At 37.0% G+C, this 20,478-nt stretch overlaps 1 protein-coding gene across 1 annotated transcript in view; it reads left to right on the forward strand.

Annotated features, from left to right (window-relative positions):
• The window catches only part of CD82 (CD82 molecule), an 81,180-nt gene that overhangs the window by 53,433 nt on the left and 7,269 nt on the right, over nt 1–20,478 (forward strand). Inside the window, exons 3-6 of the mRNA XM_070936056.1 lie at nt 7,728–7,800; nt 9,534–9,658; nt 10,912–10,986; nt 17,138–17,245. Coding sequence (XP_070792157.1) covers nt 7,728–7,800; nt 9,534–9,658; nt 10,912–10,986; nt 17,138–17,245 — 381 coding nt within the window. The remainder of the gene's footprint in view (nt 1–7,727; nt 7,801–9,533; nt 9,659–10,911; nt 10,987–17,137; nt 17,246–20,478) is intronic.

Raw genomic sequence — 20,478 nt, forward strand, 5'->3', positions numbered from 1 at the left:
ATGCAAAAGGAAATAAGTAAAATAATGTTTATTTAGGTCATCTCTGTCAGAAAAAAACATGCTTATTTCTCCCTAGTTCATCATTATCCATAGGCATATGGCAGGAAAATGACATACACTGTGTTTAAGATATATACCTTAAATTAAATGTTACTGTAGGAAATAGGACATGAAGGTTGGGATGATCCATACATTCCTTTATAGGGCGTGAGGGACAAAACCAGCAAGTTATTTTCAGGATCCTATTTTGAGAACCAGAAGGACAGGTAATTCAGGTTTACTTGATGTTTGAAAATGTTTTGAATTTTGAAGCTTCAGGTGTCACATGATACCAATCTCTGTGGCAACTTTTTCATGGCAAACAACAAAAGGTGAAAGGCACTTCAAGGAACTTAAACTGAATGATTGAAGAGAAGAAGCTGTCAATCCACAATGGTCTACAGAAGAGCATTGTCTTCTGATAATCCCTGCTCGTGGTTGGGTTGCCACAGCACTTCAGCGAAGTAGATATTTTCAGTCTTTCCCTCCCAGCTTTCCCCTTCCCTTTGACTTTAGCTAGTGAAGCCAAGTATGTTCTCGGAGCTCTGTTGAGATGGCTCTGAACTGACAGGAGGTGGATCAAAGCTGTGTGGTTGAATAACTCCAGAGCTGAGCAGCAAAGTATTTTCCCACAGCATGCACAGAAAGAAGTGGGAAGTCTCTTGAGGACTGGCTGAAGAGGGAAACAAGTAGCAGGGAAGAAGAAGCTGAAGGAGAAGAGACGACTGGAATTCTTTCCATCAAGACTTTTCCACTGGTTAGACTATAGGAAGCAGCTGGTTTCTAGAGTTCCTCTCTTTGGCTCCTATCATGGCTCTACAATTTGCCTCAAGATTTGGAAATCTGGGCTTTCATCCCATTTGAAGGCATGACAGCCTATGGGAATCTGAACCAGAATCTTGTTGGTAATTAATGATGAACTAAATAAAGCTAGACATTTATTTGTGTGACATCTTAATGCAGGGCTGTCAAATTCCCAGCCTGCAGGCCGGATGCATCATGCACTGGCCACACCCACGCCTGGTTTAGCGGTTGGGAAAAAAGTCTGGATATATCATGTGATGCCGCCGTGACGACATGAGTTTGACACTCCTGTCTTAATAGGACAATGTTTTATTTTCTCAGTGATGAGATTTTATTGAGTTCACAGGCAAGTGTGCATAGGATTTATTTTTCCACCCTATGATGTTCAAGGAGGTATAATAAATAATAAATAAGTAATAAATAACTATTGTCATTATACGTGTATACACAGTATACCCATACAACGAAATTGTATCTATATGAACTACTCTTTTGTCACTGCTGGTACAAACCATTTGGGATGATAGTTTTGTCTTGGAATTTGTAATGCTTATGGTCTAAGAAAGCCCCTCCTAATAAATTATACACATAACTGCTACCCATTGTGGAAGATTTAACAGGAAATCTACTAGATCAGATGGATATACCACTAGTGAGTTTCAGTGTTTAGTTTCTGGAAACCACACCTTGTCTACTGGTTATTGTGATGCAGCTAAGCTATGACCATTTACTCAGTCCATTGCTTTTTTTTTTTTTAATTTGATTTATATGCCGCCCTTCTCCGGAGACTCAGGGTGGCTTACAATGCGTTAAGCAATAGCCTTCATACTTTTGTATATTTTATACAAAGTCAGCTTATTGCCCCCACAAACTGGGTCCTCATTTCACCTACCTTAGAAAGGATGGAAGGCTGAGTCAACCTTGAGCCTTGGAGAGATTCGAACCAGCAGAAATTGCAGGCAGCTGTGTTAATAACAGGGTGCGTATACCACTGTACTATCAAGGCTCTTTTTGAGTTAGTATGTCCTCAAGGCTACCCAAGACATAGTTATAATAAAAAAAACTTGTTTAACATAATCTGGTATAATCAATATTATCTATCCATAGTTCTGGAGATATGAGTCATGAGCAATTACTTTTATAAAAAGCCTCTTGATCATTTAGCTTCTAAACTGAAGGCTGCAGGCCAGGCTAGCAGTCTCCGCTGTACACATGAAGCATCCTGCACATGTCCCAAAGTACAGTTTATATTATCTGGAGTAGCATATGGGCACAAGGAACAGACTCTGGAGGACTTGCCAGAATGTTATTTATGAATGTGTAACTCATTTCACTCAACAGTACTGCAAGTGGTGTACAAACACAATCTTGGCAACCAGAGCAATAACAGCATCCAAGTCGTTTCAGAACCACAGCTGGAAAGAACTCAGTCTCTGCATTTTAAAGTGTTGTTGGCACACTGCAATATTAAAAGAAGATTGCTGTTCATATTTCATATAGTGTTTCTGGGATAACTATATCTGGGCTGTAAAAAGGCTTACAGTCAGTAGATCCAACAAGCAAGATAAAGAGCACTCTCTTTGCTGTCATGTAATAGTCATCCAGATTTTTGCAATCCACATATAATAGCTCTACTTTGCCACGCAGTGAAGCAGTGTATTCAACGCTGCACTCATTCCTCCTTTTTCCTCTCTTGCTGTTAGTGTTTTAGTTCATAAGCTTTTCCTGAACATGATACTGTGTTTCATTAAAGGAACAATACTTCTTGAAATTGTTCTGCCCATTGCAAAATTAAGGCTGTTCTATTTCTCTCAATTCATAGCTGTGAGTAGCTGTGAGAGGTTTTTTAAGGCTTTTTAAGTCATGAATTTGTCCCACTACATATATCATTGCATGCATGTTTTCATATTTAAATGCTGGTACAGCTTTTTTTTTTTTATGTTACATTTTTTTGCTCAGAAATTAGTTGTTCTTTCCAGAGAGGAAACATTCCCACCCAGCTGTTAAAAAAAATATAATCCTCTGCTATAATTTAACTAGTCACTTATTTTCCTTTTGTAAAATATAGTAGTCATGTGTTTTTCCCAAATCCTGAATAATTTCCATGATGTGGTCAAAATTGTATGATGAAGGCACAAGATACAATGTGGTTACCTCAAATTTTGTGTTAACATTCTTTATGGGGGAAAAATGGGGTGGGTGGACAGTAAGAGGGCTAGGAGAGGTAAATAGAAAATCTGGATGGACCAAAAGAGAGAAGCTGGTAGCTTTTAAGATTGCAGACCACAGCATTGTGTTGATGGTCCAATTTATACAGGTAGTCTTCAACGTATAACCACAATTGAGCCCAGAGGTTATGTTGCTAAGTGAGAAATTTGTAAAGTGAGTTTTGTCCCATTTTATGACTTTTCTTGCCACATTTGTTAAGTGAATCATTTGTTAAGTGCAGTTATTAAATTAGTAATATGGTTGTTAAGTGAATCTGGCTTCCCCATTGACTTTGCTTGTCAGAAGATGGTCTGCAAAAGATGGTCACATGACCCTGGGACACTACAACTGTCATAAATATGAACTAGATGTCAAGCATCCAAATGTAAATCACATGACCATGGGGGATGCTGCAACGGGCATAAGTATGAAAAATGGTCATAAGTCACTTTTGTAACTTCAAATGGTCACTAAATAAACTATTGTAAGTCAAGGACCACCTGTACTGCCAGATATAAGTTGCTTCAGTAGCAACTTATATTACATTGTGCATTTTACTTTCTTTCTCTTGCTTGGCAACAAACAGCCCTCTAGGAATGTAATGCAGCAGAGGTTCTTACTTGTGTCCAAAACAGTTAATTTAGTTACTGCTCAAGGATTGTAGCTCAAATGACCATAACTGCAGTACCATGTCTTGTGGGCAAGTTTTCTATCGTGTTTTTCCCAAAATAAGACCCTGTCTTATATGTTATTGAACACTGAAATAAGCGCTTGGCCTTATTTTTGGGGAGGTCTTATTATTTTGGGGCACGTGGAGGAAACGAGGAAATGGCAAGGACTGGCTGCACATGCATTTAAATATTTTCGGAGGGGGCTTATTTTCAGGGGGGGGTATTTTAGTGCATGCGCTCAAAAGCACGATTGGGCTTATTATCAGGGGATGTCTTATTTTAGGGCAAACAGGGTAACAGTGAAAAATTTCTCATTTGGAATTTTGCAATCCCCAGAGTAGAGTCTCCTTATCATGGGAATAAGGAAGGAAAGCAAGAATTTGGGAATCCAGGTTGGAGGAGTAAAAAGGATCAGGGTATACTTTTCTTTTGGTTTCTGTTGAGATGGATCCTTTCTGACATCTCACAGAATGCAACGGCACTCTTGTGCTATTAGTTTTGTCAAATCTATTAAAGACAAGATCCCTTTTTTTCCCTTTACTGTTCCTTCTAATTGCAAAATCCTAATGCTCCTATTATTTAATCATAAAATAAACCCTGGAATACAATTTAACAGTTGTCAGTTTTGATATCATTCATCCCCTATACAGAGGAGTTGTAATGCAAAGGAATCCTGAGTTTTATCTTCTAGAGAAGGAATTGGGACTCCTCCATTGTTAAGGTTTCTTTTGTCTTGCACAGCTGAACTCTGTTTTGACATGGAAGTCTACAGAATTGTCCACATTTATTTATCCATCCCCAGGAATGTTTTGCGATTAGCTGAGCAAAAATGGATTATAGCAGCATAATAATTGCTGCCCTGTTCTCAACTGGTGCTGATGGCAACTTCTGATGATGGGTGGAGATTGCCAGCTGGCAGCCATTTACAGCACACTGCTGCACTGCAGTGTGTTTGCAACCTGCTTGCCAAGACGTGGCCCTGTGCCACCGGATTTACTGCTGGTATGACTGTTGTATGATTTGTTGCCTCATTGAATTTGGTTGGTAGGTAAATATTTAGTGTACGTATCCTTTGTAAGGGATTGCAGAGCTGCTTCCTGTTTCTATACAATTACACATGGAGGGCCTTGTTTAGTCCTCCATTAGCTGTTTCCTTGTATTCTTATCATTCATACAAAGGGTGTAGCTCCATTGTGTACTTTATTATAAGCATAGTAATTGGTCTGAGATTTAATGACATGCTAGAAAGAGAAGGGATGTTTGAAAACCTATGGAATGTTGTTAAGCCTATGCACAAAGCTGTCATCTAATTCTTCTGCCTTAAAAGTAGAGATGCACAGCAAATTATAAACTTGAATGTCTAGGGAGATTCTTAGTCATCCAGGTCATGGTTGTCCCAAAGGTGCTTTTTCAAGGGGCAACTGGACTTTCTGTTTTTTCTTTGAAGACATTTCACTTCTCATCCAAGAAGCTTCTTCAGTTCTGATTGGATGGTGGGGAATGGAAGGATTTATATTCCTTGCAGACAGTTGATCATTTGCATTCTTTTAAACTTGAATCTGTTTTTCACTGAACATTCAAGTTTGTACCTGTGTTACATTTTATGCTGTTTGGGAAGGCTTGTATGGTGGATTGGTTCCCCGTGTAGAAAATTGAAGCATGCTTCGCCATTCATTTAAAATCTAAGTATTGGGGTTTTTTTAAAAAAATATCTCATTTGAAAAAAACATGATGATCTCAGCAATCAGTTTATACTTCTGTTTATGCATTTATGCCACTCTTTAACAGGAACTTCACTGGCTATAAAGGTCAAATGGAACTGTAACCCACAGAAATGTTCTATCTTTGTTGAATTGCACATCATAAAATAGGGATTTTCCTGAGTGCTCAGAGACATATGTATGATTCTAGAAGCCAAGAAATGGGAGTGGGTGGGAAAAATAGAATAGAATAGAATAGAATAGAATAGAATAGAATAGAATAGAATAGAATAGAATAGAATAGAATAGAATAGAATAGAATAGAATAGAATAGAATAATGGCAGGGACCATTGTTTCATTCCCCAGTTTTTAATTTTATGTTAAAGAGAATATTTGGCCTGACCTGGTGAGAAAATTGGAAGGTTCTGGCAAAGTTGTAAGTTAGAGATGTCTGGTTGATTAAGTGCAAGTCACTGCTGAATCTTATTTTTAGTTATCTCTGTGTGTCACCTCTCTGATACTCAAGACATGACTGGATTCAATATATTTGTCACATATATTGGAAAGACTAAATACCGTATTTTTCGGAGTATAAGACCCACCGGAGTGTAAGACGCACCTAGCTTTTTTGGTTGTTGTTGTTTTTTTAAGTTTTTTTTATTTTTTAGACAAGCACACATACAAACATACAATGTATTTTCTTTGAACAGAGTATTTGGCTGGTTCACAAATTTAAACAGTATTTAGTCATTTCAATTTTTTAATTTTGTTTTTAATTTGATTTATATGCCACCCTTCTCCGGAGACTCAGGGCGGCTTACAATGTGCTCAGCAATAACCTTCATCCTTTTGTATATTTATACAAAGTCAGCTTATTGCCCCCACAACTGGGTCCTCAATTTACCTACCTTAGAAAGGATGGAAGGCTGAGTCAACCTTGAGCCTTGGCGAGATTCGAACCTGCAGTAATTGCAGGCAGCTGGTCTTAATAACCAGCTTAATAACAAGGTGCCTTAGACCACTGTACTACCAAGGCTCTTAATTAAATTTACAATTTCTATATTTCCTTTTTGCCATATTTATTCATCTATTTTTTTTAAAAAAAACCAATATTACCCTTCATTCTCATCTCTAATCTTAATCAAATTCAATTTTTCCCTTCTATTCTATATTATACCCCTTTCCATTGTCATCTATTTTTATATCCATCCTCACATTGGTTAATTATTTAATATTACAATTGTTTAATACAAATTCAACATTTTTATATAAATCAATTACTTATAACTATCTTTTTTGTATATTAATCAATATGAACATGAATATTCCAATTATTTCCATGCAATCCAATTTGTTACAAATCAATTAATTATATTTACCAATAATAATAAACCAAATAATTTTCCCCATATATTCCTCTAAACCATAACTTAACCATTTCTGCTTTCAACACAATATACAATTAATAGCATCTCAATTATTACAATTCCCTAGTTAAATAGACCTTTTTTTCTTTTGTGTTTTAAAATCTTGAACTCTCTTTTGCCCTAAATTTCCCATTGTTTGCACCTACCTTTTTTGGTGAGCAAAAAGGAAAAAAAAATCTCTCTCCCTGCCTCATTTTGTCAAGTTGCAGCAGAGCCTGCTTTACTTTCACTTTCGTTTTAGCTAGTAGAAAAAAAAATCTGTTCCAGCACTGTTTGCAGCAAGCAAAGAGCTTGCAAAACAAGAGCTTGCAAAAGAGCTTGCGCAAAACAGCTGAGAGCAAATCAGCTGAGAGTCAGGAGGCCGATCTAATCAACTTGTGCTGATTAGCCTATGCTGAAGCTGAATGGGGCTGTTTTTTCTTACTGTTTGCTTGCAAGGAGGTAACTGCTGGGAGGCAGAGGCCAAAGGGTGGGGCCCAGTGGGCGGGCAGGGCTACATTCAGTGTATAAGACGCACCTAAATTTTCACCCCCTTTTGGGGGGTAAAAAAGTGCATCTTATATTCTGAAAAATATGGTATATTTTTCCCCTCCTTAAAAACAGCACGTTTACATAGACACTATCTGTCTTTTACTACTGGAAATGCTTCATCCTGACCCTTTGTAGAAATAATTTTGATAAAGGCATGAAATCAAAAAAAGCTATGACTTTTTGTAGTTTGTAACCTCATTTCTATTTTTTTCCCATAATTCAAAGTTTAGGTTTTGTTTCTGTGAGCTGTTTTAGAGACTCTTCTCATTAAAACTATTATACAAATTCATAAAACAAAATTTAAGATTAATATGATCTTTTTAAGTAACTGAATTTTCTTTTCCAGATCCTGGGTGCTGTCATCCTAGGTTTTGGAATATGGATTTTGGTGGACAAAACAAGCTTCATTTCAGTTCTACGTAAGACAATTTTAAAGTTTCCTACTGATTCATGTAACAAAAAGAAGTACTCTACATTTGAAGAGCAGCCCATCTTTAGATCTTAGTCCAAAGCAGGGATGGCTTCCTGCTAGATTTAGAAAAGCGTTTTAAAGCTAATCAGCTTTTCGTGTCAGGTCAGACTAAGGGAATTGTCCTTGAAAAATTCTTTTCATGATCATTTTCACCCCTTTTTGCAGAAATGTGAGAGTAGTTTTGAAAAGTTGGCAAATTTCATAATGATTTAAAAAGAAGATATTTTCCTGTTAACAGCATGTGCTATTTCTGCTTTCTATATTTGCATATAGCATAACTATTCTTAACTGGATCACTTCTGCAATGTTATCTATAAAGACGAATTAGCCAGACACAAAAATGGCAAGCTGAATTAAGCTGTGTCCCCTTCCTGTCTCCCTTTAATACTCATCTACAGTTTTAAACAGTAAAAAAAAAAAAAAAGAATTGGAACATGACCTGGTTTTCTCTTGTGATCTGTAAACCAAATGTTTATAATTCTATAACCTAGGCAGATCAAAGTAATGCAGTTATTGCTACTGTGTTCTTGGAGCTTTTAATATGAGCACCCTTTTTAAAAAAGTTTTCTTCTATTTTGTAATCAGATTGTGCATGCAGAGATTCCTGTTTCCTTCCCAGAGATTTCCAGATGGACTCTTTTTTTTTTTTTCAACTCTCTTGTTTCCTCCTCCCCCTTTTTCCCTGGTAACCTTAACAGAAAGTTTGGGAAGGAACTTGACACAGCAGGGCATTCCATTCTGTTGCCAAAAAGGCCTCCCTCTTGTGTTAGTCTGGAATTTTTCCCAGAAAAAAAAAATAGAGGAAAAATTGTGCAAGTGGGAATAGAAATGAGTAGCCTTATGCCAGCAAAGTCTGGGAAATTTTCCTCGGCAAACCAAGAAGTGCTACAGATCAAGAGCCCAGCTGAGGCACTGCCTTTCTGCAAGGTTGGTCTTGAAGGTTCTGCTTAGGCTGCTTTGTTAAAAAGGCAGCAGCATTTGGTGCGACAAACTTGTTGAAGTGTGTAGAATTTCTACCTGGGTACTGTTCTAAAGTTGAATATCTTAAAAACAGAACACTACTGAATATTTCATGTGTGTTTTAAGTCAAAAGTGGATTATATAGTACCCCTACCAAATTTTGAACTGGATATTATGTCAACCCCAGCCAGCATGGCTAATACTTGGGGATACAAGAATGGTCATCCAAGCGTACGTCAATAAGACTTTATCACCATGTAAAAACTAGAAAAGCCAACTTTCAACCATGGCTAGTAATCCTTTCTTGTTTTATTAAAGTCTAAGAAGCACTAACCAGTATTCTTAAGTCAGCTAGTTTTGGTTTTCCCACAAGCAAACCTACCAATTGGGGCCTATATTTTCACTTCCTCGAATACTAGAATGCATTTTCATCCTCTCCCCATCCTTCTGGGTCAATTCCTTCCCCTATCTCTGGACCATTCTTTTAAAATACAGCTTTGTGTTCATCTCCTCACTATCACATGACCAATAAGTGAATGCTCAGTTCCCATCGCAATATATCCATGTAACAGGATTTAGTTGTTTGTTTCTTTGATTTCTTGGCTGCAGAACTTAAAGCAGAGTGCTTTATCTCTCTTGAACAATTATCTTGCTTTATTGGAACATAATAAATGTGCATCTGTTATATGTAGTTTCTCCCCCCTCCTTGGGTTTCCACAGAGACCTCATCATCAACTTCAAAAGTTGGCGCATACATTCTTACTGGAGTGGGAGCTCTCACCATGTTAATGGGGTTCCTGGGCTGTGTTGGAGCAGTCAATGAGATTCGCTGCCTCTTGGGACTGGTAAGCAGGACATGCAGATGCTGGTAAAGTCTTTCTGGCTTTGAGCTATAGGTCACAAGTGATTGAGAAGCATTTGGAAACCACAGAAGATATGCATACATTGCCACATCTGTGACAACTCAGTATACAGTATGTCTTTGGAAGTTGTTACAGAAAGAGCCCATTCTGTGCTTGCAACCTGATTGTGGAATACTTTCCCAAGAAAAGCTTTCTTCATAACCACTCTTACAGTGCTTTGGAGGTCCAATTTGCAAACTCTTCGCTGATTTTGATGTTGCTGTTTTGTTTGTTAATGAGTTCTTGTTGATTCGTTAGGTTTTCCATATTTGTATTTGCCATCTTTATTTTTAAAGAAGGTGACAAAACAGTGTGTTTCCCATATTCATTCCAAGGTTGCCTTGTCTTTTATTGTGGGGACGGATCTCACAGTAGAAGCAGAAGGCACCCCAGAATGTCTTCCATCTCTTGCTCTCTACCAGCAAGCTTCTCTTCCTCCAGAGAAAGACTGAAAGTCTGGGAAGTTCAGGGAGGATGGAAAAGATCAGTAGAGACTGTTGCACTATTTCAGACCTGTTCAGCTACCCTGTCTAAACCTGTGCCAGGTTTCCATTAAAACACCTCATGGAAGCAAGCTTAGCAAATTCTGTTAGCTTATTGTGCTCAGACAGGCAGAAAATGGAAATAAATCTCCTTCTGATACATCAGCAAATACTCACTGGGCTCCTAGCAAGAAAGCATTCTGGCTTTGTAGCTGAAGCTTCCGATTACATCTGGCTGTACTGTCTTCCGTAGGACCCCCCTCCCCCTTGAAGAACTTCACCTGTGAGGCAGTACAGATAGTCCTCGACTTATGACCACAATTAAGCCCAAACTTTCTGTTGCTAAGTGAAACAATTGTTAAGCGAGTTTTGCCCCATTTTACAACCTTTCTTGTCACAGTTGTTAGGTGAATCACTGCAGTTGTTATGTTAGTAACACAATTGATAAATGAATCTGGCTTCTGTGTTGACTTTGCTCATGAGAAGGTCACAAAGAGTGATCACATGACCCCAGGACATTCCAGCTGTCATAAGTCATGTAACTGTAGGGATGCTACAATGATTCTAAGTGTGGAAAACGGTCATAAGTAACTTTTTTTCAATGCTGTTGTAACTTTGAATGGTCACTAAACTAACTGTTGTAAGTTGAGGACTATCTGTATACCAAGTACTAGTGTAACAAATGTGAGAAAAAACTCTTTATTTGTTTTGCAGTATTTTACTTGCCTGTTGCTGATCCTCATAGCCCAAATAGCTGCCGGCCTGCTGATCTATTTCCAGAGGAATGCAGTAAGTGACACTTTTCTTTCCTAATTTCATCTCCCTGTTTCCTTGATGAGGTTGAGTTTTTGTTGTTCTGATTCTTATGTATTTTCAAGTAATATCTTAAAAACAAGATTTAGACATAGAGTTTTTCAGCAAGCATCGCTATGAAGTCATTGTTTTTTTAAAAAAAATACTCTTCGAATCTGACATTCTTCATTTAGGTTGGGATTGCTACCGTTCTTTATAATTTGCATGAAGTAATAAAAATAAAACTGGTGTTTTAATGTTAGTATCTGATTTGTTCCTGATTAGGTGGAAAAATTATATATATATATATATATATATATATATATATATATATATATATATATATATATATATATGAATATGACTAACTGACTGACTGATAATCTGGTACTTTCTGTTACAAAATTTACAACAGCAAAAATCACAGAAGTATAAATATTAGCTGTGAGTTAACCAAAATGGATTTTTCTGGTTTATGTTTTTTTACATTTTGAATTTCTTAATATGTACTTAGGAAAATATTTAAGAAAAAAAAAGCACTTAATTTTATTTAGGGGGTTTTGAATTCCTGTTTTCAAAACAGGTTACTGTCAGCTTCTTAAAACCAGGAACTAAGACTAATTATTAAATAGCAAATAACAGAAAAGAAAAAAGAAAAAGAAAAGCAGAGTGTAGACACTAACTGTAAATACTTTATAGAATTTAAGGAGAATTTTTTCAATAGCTAATTTTTGTTAATCATCTAGAGTTTAATAATGATTAATTTCTTAAAGCCTCCTTTGCTTAAAAGATATACTAATAAGCTGGGAAATAATGAATAACTAGTTTCTTGCTTGTTATATATAGTTGCATTGGACAAGAAATCTGGATAAATATGAATAGAAATACTGGGCCTACTTTTGACTATTTATTACATGCTTTAAGTGTTTTCCATTAAAAGTAATACAAGTTCAATTCAACAAGACAGTGAAATTGTACAAAATTCAAATTTAAAATTCAAAACTGTACAACAGTTGAGAAGTTAAAACCACTACAGTAAATGAGATCCTAAGAACTTTGGGTAAGAAACTGATTAAATGAAGCAATAACAAAAGTTTAATTTGGGCAAAAAAGTAGGTTTCTAGATGAAGTAAAAGTGGACAAAATTCACTGCAGGAATGAATAAATTAAAAAAAACAATAGAATCTTCAGGCTTGAAATATGTGAATAAAGCATTCAGACCATTTTTCTCCCTTATAATATGCTTCTTTCCACTATCCCGCTTCTTAGAAAGAACCTCTAATTTTTGGTTTATAATCTTAGTAATCTCTGTACCCATATTTGCTGTTTTGAGATGTTATTTATGGCTTGTGTAGAATTTAAATTTCCAAACAAGAAAGGAAATGAATTTTGCCTTTAATGTCCGAGAGACTACAAAAGACCAGGAAAAATGGGTTACTCAGCTGCAAAACTCTCTTTCAGATTCTTGAATGTTGAGTTTACATTTTAATGTAAATTTAATTAATTCGCACTTGAGATTTGCAAACCATGAGAGGAAATAACAGTATATTTCAGTAGTTATACTTCTATGAATGTTGTGCTACAACCTCTAATAAACCTCAAGGTGTTGGTCATCACCTTTAAAGCGCTCCATGGCATAGAGCCTAGCTATCTTCGAGACCGCCTGCCGCTACCAACGACCTCCCATTGACCCGTGTGCTCCCACAGAGAGGGCCTCCTCAGGGTGCCATCAGCCAAACAATGTAGGCTGTTGACCCCCAGGGGGAGGGCCTTCTCTGTGGGGGCCCCTACCCTCTGGAATCAGTTGCCCCCAGAGATAAGGAGAATCCAATACCTCAGTGCCTTCCGCCGTGCCCTTAAAACCCACTTTTTCCAGCAAGCCGGGCTGGCTTAAGAAGAAATTTTTTAAATGTTTTAATTGGTTTGTGATTTTTAATTTTTGGGCTAAATTTATATATATTTTAATTGTTTTTTAATATTTGTATTTCATGTTCTTAATTCTGGCTGTACACCACCCTGAGTCCTCAGGGAGAAGGGCGGTATATAAATTGGAAATTAAAAAAAAAAAAAAGAAAGAAAGAAATTAAAATATTATTCTGAAAATCATACTGAAATCTGAGTAAAAACTGCTCTGATGCAAAACTTACATATAAAATACATACCCATTTTTTTCCAAAAATGTACTCATTTTTCTACAACCTGTTTTGCAAGTTGTTATTATTATTATTATTATTATTATTATTATTATTATTATTATTATTATTATTATTATTATTATTATTTTTCATATTTGTATACCGCCCTACTCCCGAAGGACTCAGGGCGGTGAACAGCCATAATAAATACAAATACATATAGAAGTTAAAAACTATTAAGAAACAGATTAAGTAATTTAGGCTCAAAGATTAAAAAACATCCAAATTTATCTAAAGAGGTTTAAAACCCAATTTAAAAGACAGTTTAAAAGCCAATTAAAAAGGGAGAGTTAGGCCAGACCAGCTTGTTGGAATAGAAATGTTTTCAGGGCTCGGCGGAATATGCGTAAGTCTTGGATGTTTCGTAACTCTGGGGGAAGCCCGTTCCAGATGGTAGGTGCCCCCACAGAAAAGGCTCTCCCCCTGGGGGCCGTCAGTCGACATTGTTTGGCCGACGGCACCCTGAGGAGTCCCTCTCTATGGAAGCGAACTGGTAATTAAAGTGTTAATGTGTAATGGAGATAATATAGAAATAGGCATAGATATATTACATATTTCTATAGGCATAGAAATATGACTAATAAATAAATAATATTAGAACCTGCCGTGTTTCCTCAAAAATAAGACTGTCTTATATTTTTTTGAACCCTGAAATAAGCGTTTGGCCTAATTGCCATGCGCTCAAAAGCCTGATTGGGCTTATTATCAGGGGATGTCTTATTTTTGGGAAAATAGGGTAAGAGTAGTCAAACTTAACCTTTAGTTTAAATTGAAGACAATTGTATATTTTTAGACCCCTTTCCCCCAATATCTTGACTTACAGAAGTCAATGTGGCAATGGAGAGTAATGAATTTAAGTATGTGCTAGGAGAATTTTCAATAATGCGTAATGTTGGAAAAAGTGAGTGGTCGTTGCGAAATTCGACTTGTGGAATCTGGGAGGTTTTGCATAAATTTGTTCCTGGCACTAGAGTGTAATTGCTTCTATCACTCATTTCTTCCCCTCCCCCCTTTTTTTTCTTCCATCAAGGTTTTGGTTTTAGCATCTGTGGAGTAAATATGGAAGCTACATGTGGCAGTAGATGTGTGCAGTAAAGATGGAAGGCTACATGTGTTTCTTCAGGCTTGCTTTAATAACAGGGATTGATGAAGGCCTGTTTTTCTTCTTCTTTTACCGATTGTGGGGAAACCTCTGAGGAAACTAAATGGAGATTCTGTTGGCAGGAGAGGTTCAGAATACCAGACTGTGTTCTCCTTCCCAGTATTTTGGATTATGGAAGTGGCTAAGTTTCAACTATAATGTGACTGCTGGGTGGGAAAGCAGCCATCTGTCCTCTCTTACACTGGGTTAATTTATATTCCATATTTCTGCATTTAGGCTGAAGGAATTTGCTAAATTCCATATATTGTTTCTTCATTTTCATTCAGAGACATAGAGGCATTTCCCCCCCTCTATAATGCTTGCTTTAAAACTTCATGAGTGTGTTTAGAGCTTAGATCTAATGAATTATTCATTGGAAAGATTCATTGATGGATCCCTGTTAATCTTTAAATTGTCTTTAAATTAAGTTTTCTCCAAGTTGCTTAAAGACCCATTCATGTAATTTATACATACATACATACATACATACATACATACATACATACATACATAGATATTGATATTGTTACGTTGCTCTTTGAACCCAGATTCAGTCATACAGTTCACTAGCCGGTACTCAGTTTGTGCAAATTATTTCCATTTGTTAAAATAGCTGATGGAAACTTCATTTAATGTAGGTTGAAAATATCACAGACTGATATTGCAGTGCTCTCTGCATATTCATCCCTCTGTCCCTGCTCTGATAGGCCAGAATAAGAGAAAAAGATAAATCTCTGGGTAGCTCTCCAAGTTCCTCAGAAAATATTTTTCAAGTTTAATTTATATAAGATTTTCATGAGTTGCCTTAACGTTGTCATATGATAGTAGAAAACCAACATTTGCAAGTCATCCTGAAAATGAGAATTGTAAACAGCCCAACACTTCATTGTGAAAGGAAAATAAAAGCACTGCAGTAAATGAAAAAGAAAAGAAAAGAAATTTTCTCACTTGGTGCCCATAGTGTCTAACATTAATGCATTTTCAAAAAGCAAATAGTCCTGAGTTTATGTTAGTATTGTTAATTTTCCTGATCATAGTATGTCTGTACTAGACAGGAAGATTTTCATTTCTTATCATGTCCATTATTATAGCAAATTGAAAAAAGGACAAATTCTACATTGATCAATAACTATAAGACCCTCTATGTTTAACATGGTGCAATATAATTTTTTTAAAAAACCTTGCACAATATTCAAATAACTATAAATTGCATTCCTTTTACATTCTTCTGTGTAGTATCAAGTATACCTTAGTTTTTGATGCTAGTAGAGGAAGTAAAAATTGAAAGCATGGACTGCAGTTTGACTTGACCCCAGAAAGTTAATTTTTAATGGAAACTTTTGACCTTTGTGGTAATTTCCAGTTTCACTAAGAGGAAATTGTGAAACATTTTACTGTTCTTGTCTGACATCGTCTTTGCAGTTGGCAGATAGTAATCCAGACACTTGTGCCATTCATAGCTCAAGAGATGAGTTTGCATTTTGCTGACTTGACACTTGCTGGGCTCACACAGCAGGAGGTTTCTGCCATTTGCTCAGACATGTGTCCTAAAAACAAAAAGGCAGATGGCTGTCTTCTTTCCAAATCTGTAGCAGTTGGCAATATCTTGCAGCAACTATATTTTGCAAGAACTTGTTTGCTTGAGTTTCTTTCTTTAATCTGTGGCTGCCATATTGTCTAATTGCCACAATATGAACCCCGTGAGTTTAGAGCTCAGCACCAACAGGCTGATATTCATATTTGTTCTTAAGATACTAATAGAATAGCTAACAATTACATCATCACATCTTAGACATCGTTTTTAGCCACTGTGCCTTTTCCTTTTGTAACCTTTTGTAAGTCCTGTCTTAGCCATGAAAGCCAGCTGGATGACTTTCGGCCAGACACTCTCTTTCAGGTTGTTGTGGGGAAAATAGGAGGAAGAAGGTGTATTGGATATGATTTGTGTTATTTATAAAAATAGCAAAGGTGGGACACAAACAAACAAACTAACTAACTTTAGGCCTATATTGACTTCCTAGAAATCCATATCACTATGATTTTTTTCAAAGCCATGTAAGTTTCAGAAAAAATATCCCTAAGGCATCTTAAGGGTGACATCCTTTACTTCTGTTCTGGTTTTACCATTCTCTCACAAAAGGTGGCATCTTTCTGAAGTCCTGAAAAATGGGGTGATCCAGCAGACTCCAAGAACAGCCAGCATGATAGCAGATTTAGGTGTCTAAGGCCCTGTGTGTGTGTGTGTGTGTGTGTGTGTGTGTGTGCTCGTGCATGTGTGTTTATCTGTGTAGATTAACAGATTAACAGAATTGGAAGGAACCTTGTAGGTCATCTAGTCCAACCCCCTGCCCAAGCAGGAGACCCTATACCCGTGATGGCGAGCCTATGGCACGTGTGCCACAGGTGGCACGTGGAGCCATATCTGTGGGCATGCGAGCATTGCCCTAGATCAGCTCCAGCACGCATGCGCGTGCTGGCCAGCTGATTTTCTAGCCTTCTGGGCCCACCGGAAGTTGGGAAACGGGCCGTTTCTGGCCTCCAGGGGAGTGGGGAAGGCTGTTTTCGCCCTCCCCAGGCTCCAAGAAAGCCTCTGGAGCCTGGGGAGGGTGAAAAATGGGCCTACCGGGCCCACTGTGCCATTGCGTGCCGAAAGGGGGAGTGCAGGTGTGTGTGTGTGTGTTTCAGGTGCATGCATGGGGGGAGGGGCAGATTGAATTATGGGTGTGAGCACGTGCACGTGCAACCCCCTGCAAGATGGGATCAATAATCACAGGACCAGTGCTTAATTATTTTTTTGTATTATTTTTACTAGCTTGAAGCAGAAATGTCTGGGATTGTTAGTGACCTTGTCCAGAATTACGATCCTTATGATGACAACAATAGGACCCTTGAAAATGCTTGGGACTATGTCCAGTTACAAGTAAGTTGCAATGCAAGAGTTAATGAGGCTGTTAGTGATATTGTCAATAATACATATTGCTTTTTCTTGAATGAGAATAGTAACATCAACAGTTATCTTCATCTAATTTAATCATAAATTAATATTGATATGTGAAGATTGGCTACAGGCAGAAGTAAGTGGATAAAGAACCTTATGAGCCAAACACAAGTTTTATATATGAGGAACACGTTGCTTTCATATAGTGGGTCATATCATCAATATACTGTCTTTTTGTTTTCCTCTGGTATTGTTCTCAAGATGCCCAGTACAAAGGTACAAGCAGGAGATCCTGTTGAGGTACTTATTTGTTAAAATCTCTTTTCACCAAACAATGCTCATGATATGGAGTTCTACTATATATCCAAGGAAGTTATTCAATCAGTCACTGCAATCCCAACCTGTTTTTTCTCTAGAGCAGTGTTTTTCAAACTTGGCCTCTTTAAGATATATGGACCTCAACTCCTAGAAGATAGACTTCAACTTGGGGAATTTAAGATGCGTGGAATTGAAATCTACACATCTTAAGGAGGTCAAGTTTGAAAAACACTGCTTCAGAAGCTCAAGGCAGTATACATAATTTCCTCTTTGTATTTTATTTTTTAATTCGGTGACTTAGATTAGACAGAGAGTTGAGATCATTGAGTTTCTTACTTGAGCAGAGACTTGAACCTGAATCTCTCCAGTCAAATTGAACATGTGTGGAGAATATGGATCCATCAACATGTGTGAATAATTATGCAATATCTAATTTGCCAGATGTAAAGTTTGGCATGTCCTGTACATGAGATCTACTTTGGGTGTTACCACAGAAAAATGAAGCATGCCAGAATTGTCCACGTATTCAATTACTACAAGGTGCAAAGCTGCATCGTGGCAGTGTATTTATATATACATTTTCAACACTGTGACCGCATTTACTAGCGAGTTCCATATGTGAAAACTTGTTGCCATTCAAGGTCCACAGACAGTTTTCTTATAAATTCAGACATGATTTATTTCATATTTTTAATTGTAGGCTTCACATAAACCAGGGCTCCTGAATCATTCAATGACACAGTTTGTATACATTGTTGAGGTCGGTACTGGTGGCCCCCATAATCTGCCTACTACTGATGGCTCTTGACAGCAACCATCTCTGTACTCCAGTCATTCTTACCCAACTGGCTTAAACACCAGTTCTTCTGTATGTAGCCTATAATGCCATCTAATATAGTTTCAGCTTATCACAGCATCTGGTTGGTAAAAAGCCAACAAAAAATAAAACTGGGACTAGTTAGCTCTAAGAGGTTTCCACTTATATTGACTTGGTCCAGATATTTGTAGGATATAGATAAATAAAGAGCTGGATTATGTGCCATCAAGTTGTCTTTTAATAATCATACATAGTCTGTTCCTAATCTGGTCCTTCAGGTTTTCTGATGGTGCATTCATCTGTAACTGAGTCCATCCACCTTGCTGTTGGCCATTCTCTTTTTCACTATCCTTCCTTTCCTAGCATTATACTGTAGGTTTTTCAAAAGAACTATAGTTTGCATAAAGTATTCAACATATGATAATTTGACCCAAATCATTTGAGCTCTGAATAAGAGTTTTGGATTGATTTAATTCTATGATGCATTTGTTTTGGTTTTTTTCTTCTTTGTTATAGTATTCTCAGGAGTCTTCTCCAAACCAAAGTTCAAAAGTATTAATGCTCTTTCTACTCTATCCTGCTTTTTCGAAGTCCAAGGAGATAGATTGGCTTTTAAGGCTTTATGCAATCTTTACGCTGGAATTAAGGACGAATTTCCCTTAGGCATTACCTTTTTCTGCTGATCCGAATGTCTGCTAGAGTGGCAGAAGCTGGGACAAGTAAAGGAGCTCACCCTGTTACGTGGCACTAGGGATTTGAACCGCTGAACTGCCGACCTTTCGATAGACAAGCTCAGCGTCAGGTTAATTCGACATTGGTGTTTAATTAATTCTTTATCCACTCAGATTCTCATCACTCTGTTTTAGAGATTATATTGCATTCATTCAATATGAGAGACATTTGAGTTTGGTTTTCTTCCTAAACTAATTGGGGATATTTAAATTGGATCTATTAGTTCACAGACTAATGTGTGTTTTATCATAAAACATAAACCTGTAGACTATCTCCAAGTCAAAACATAACATCAGTTAGGGTCTTTGAAAACCAGAAATGAAATAATGAAATTCATTTTAGCTACTTAGGAATAAGTAAACTCTCAGTTGGTCCAAAAGTTATAATGTCTTCTCATGGTTTTGTAACTATTGCACAGATTACTATTAACATTTTCAGCAGGTTTCTATTTATATATTCTATTCCCAACAGCAAACCGGCTCTTATTTACATACAGTACAGTATATTATATAATTAAGGCCTACTTGGTCTTTCTTCACAAATTAAAAGTCTTGCCAACTTTTTATATAATCCTATTTCAACCACAAGCAAAAAGGAGAGAATAGTAGAAGAGCTCCATCTTTTGGTGACTGGCTATTCTTAACAATTGTCCTCAAGCTGGTGTTTATGAATAAGACTGGGAAGTGCCTCTATAACATATTTCTTCAATCACTTTCAAAGAACTAGCAATTCAGGGCATTGCATTGGATCTGGAGATCTTCAAGCAGAATGAAATCTAACTGCCTGCTGTTCCAGAATGCCATTCCAGAACTAACAGATGATACTGTGGAAGTGGAAGAATATACAACTTTATGAGAGCATCTATTTTGTTGGTGGCTATGTTGGGTTTTACAATTGTTACCCTCCATTTGAAACTGGATAGGAAATTCACAAGCAAATAGGGTGCTGGAAAAGTTGCATCCAGCTTCAGTGTACTATAATGCCATTTTGGTTAAGGAATTCTTAATAGACCTTATATGGAGGCAGCTCCTCAGTCAGCAGCTCTATCCATTGATCTGTAAGCCATTTCCATAGAAGCCCTTGACTTCTTATTAATAGCACCATTTCTGAAGATAGTCTGACACAGTTCTATCACAATGAACTTCTCACATTTCCAGACAGGTGAAGTGGTTTCATATGTGCTTTCATATGAGAGGCCTATTCATTTTTAATAATAAAAATTGTAATAATGGCTACAAAATATGCTACCCATCTCATACCTAACAGTGAAAATTATAACATTTATTTATTAAATAAATGTATACAGCTGCCCAACACACATAAAGTGACACCCAAAGTTACCCAAAGG

The sequence above is a fragment of the Pituophis catenifer genome, unplaced genomic scaffold (genome assembly GCF_029215685.1).
Source record: "Pituophis catenifer annectens isolate HBS135680 unplaced genomic scaffold, rPitCat1.0.hap2 SCAF_1, whole genome shotgun sequence".
Classification (NCBI taxonomy): Eukaryota; Metazoa; Chordata; class Lepidosauria; order Squamata; family Colubridae; genus Pituophis; species Pituophis catenifer.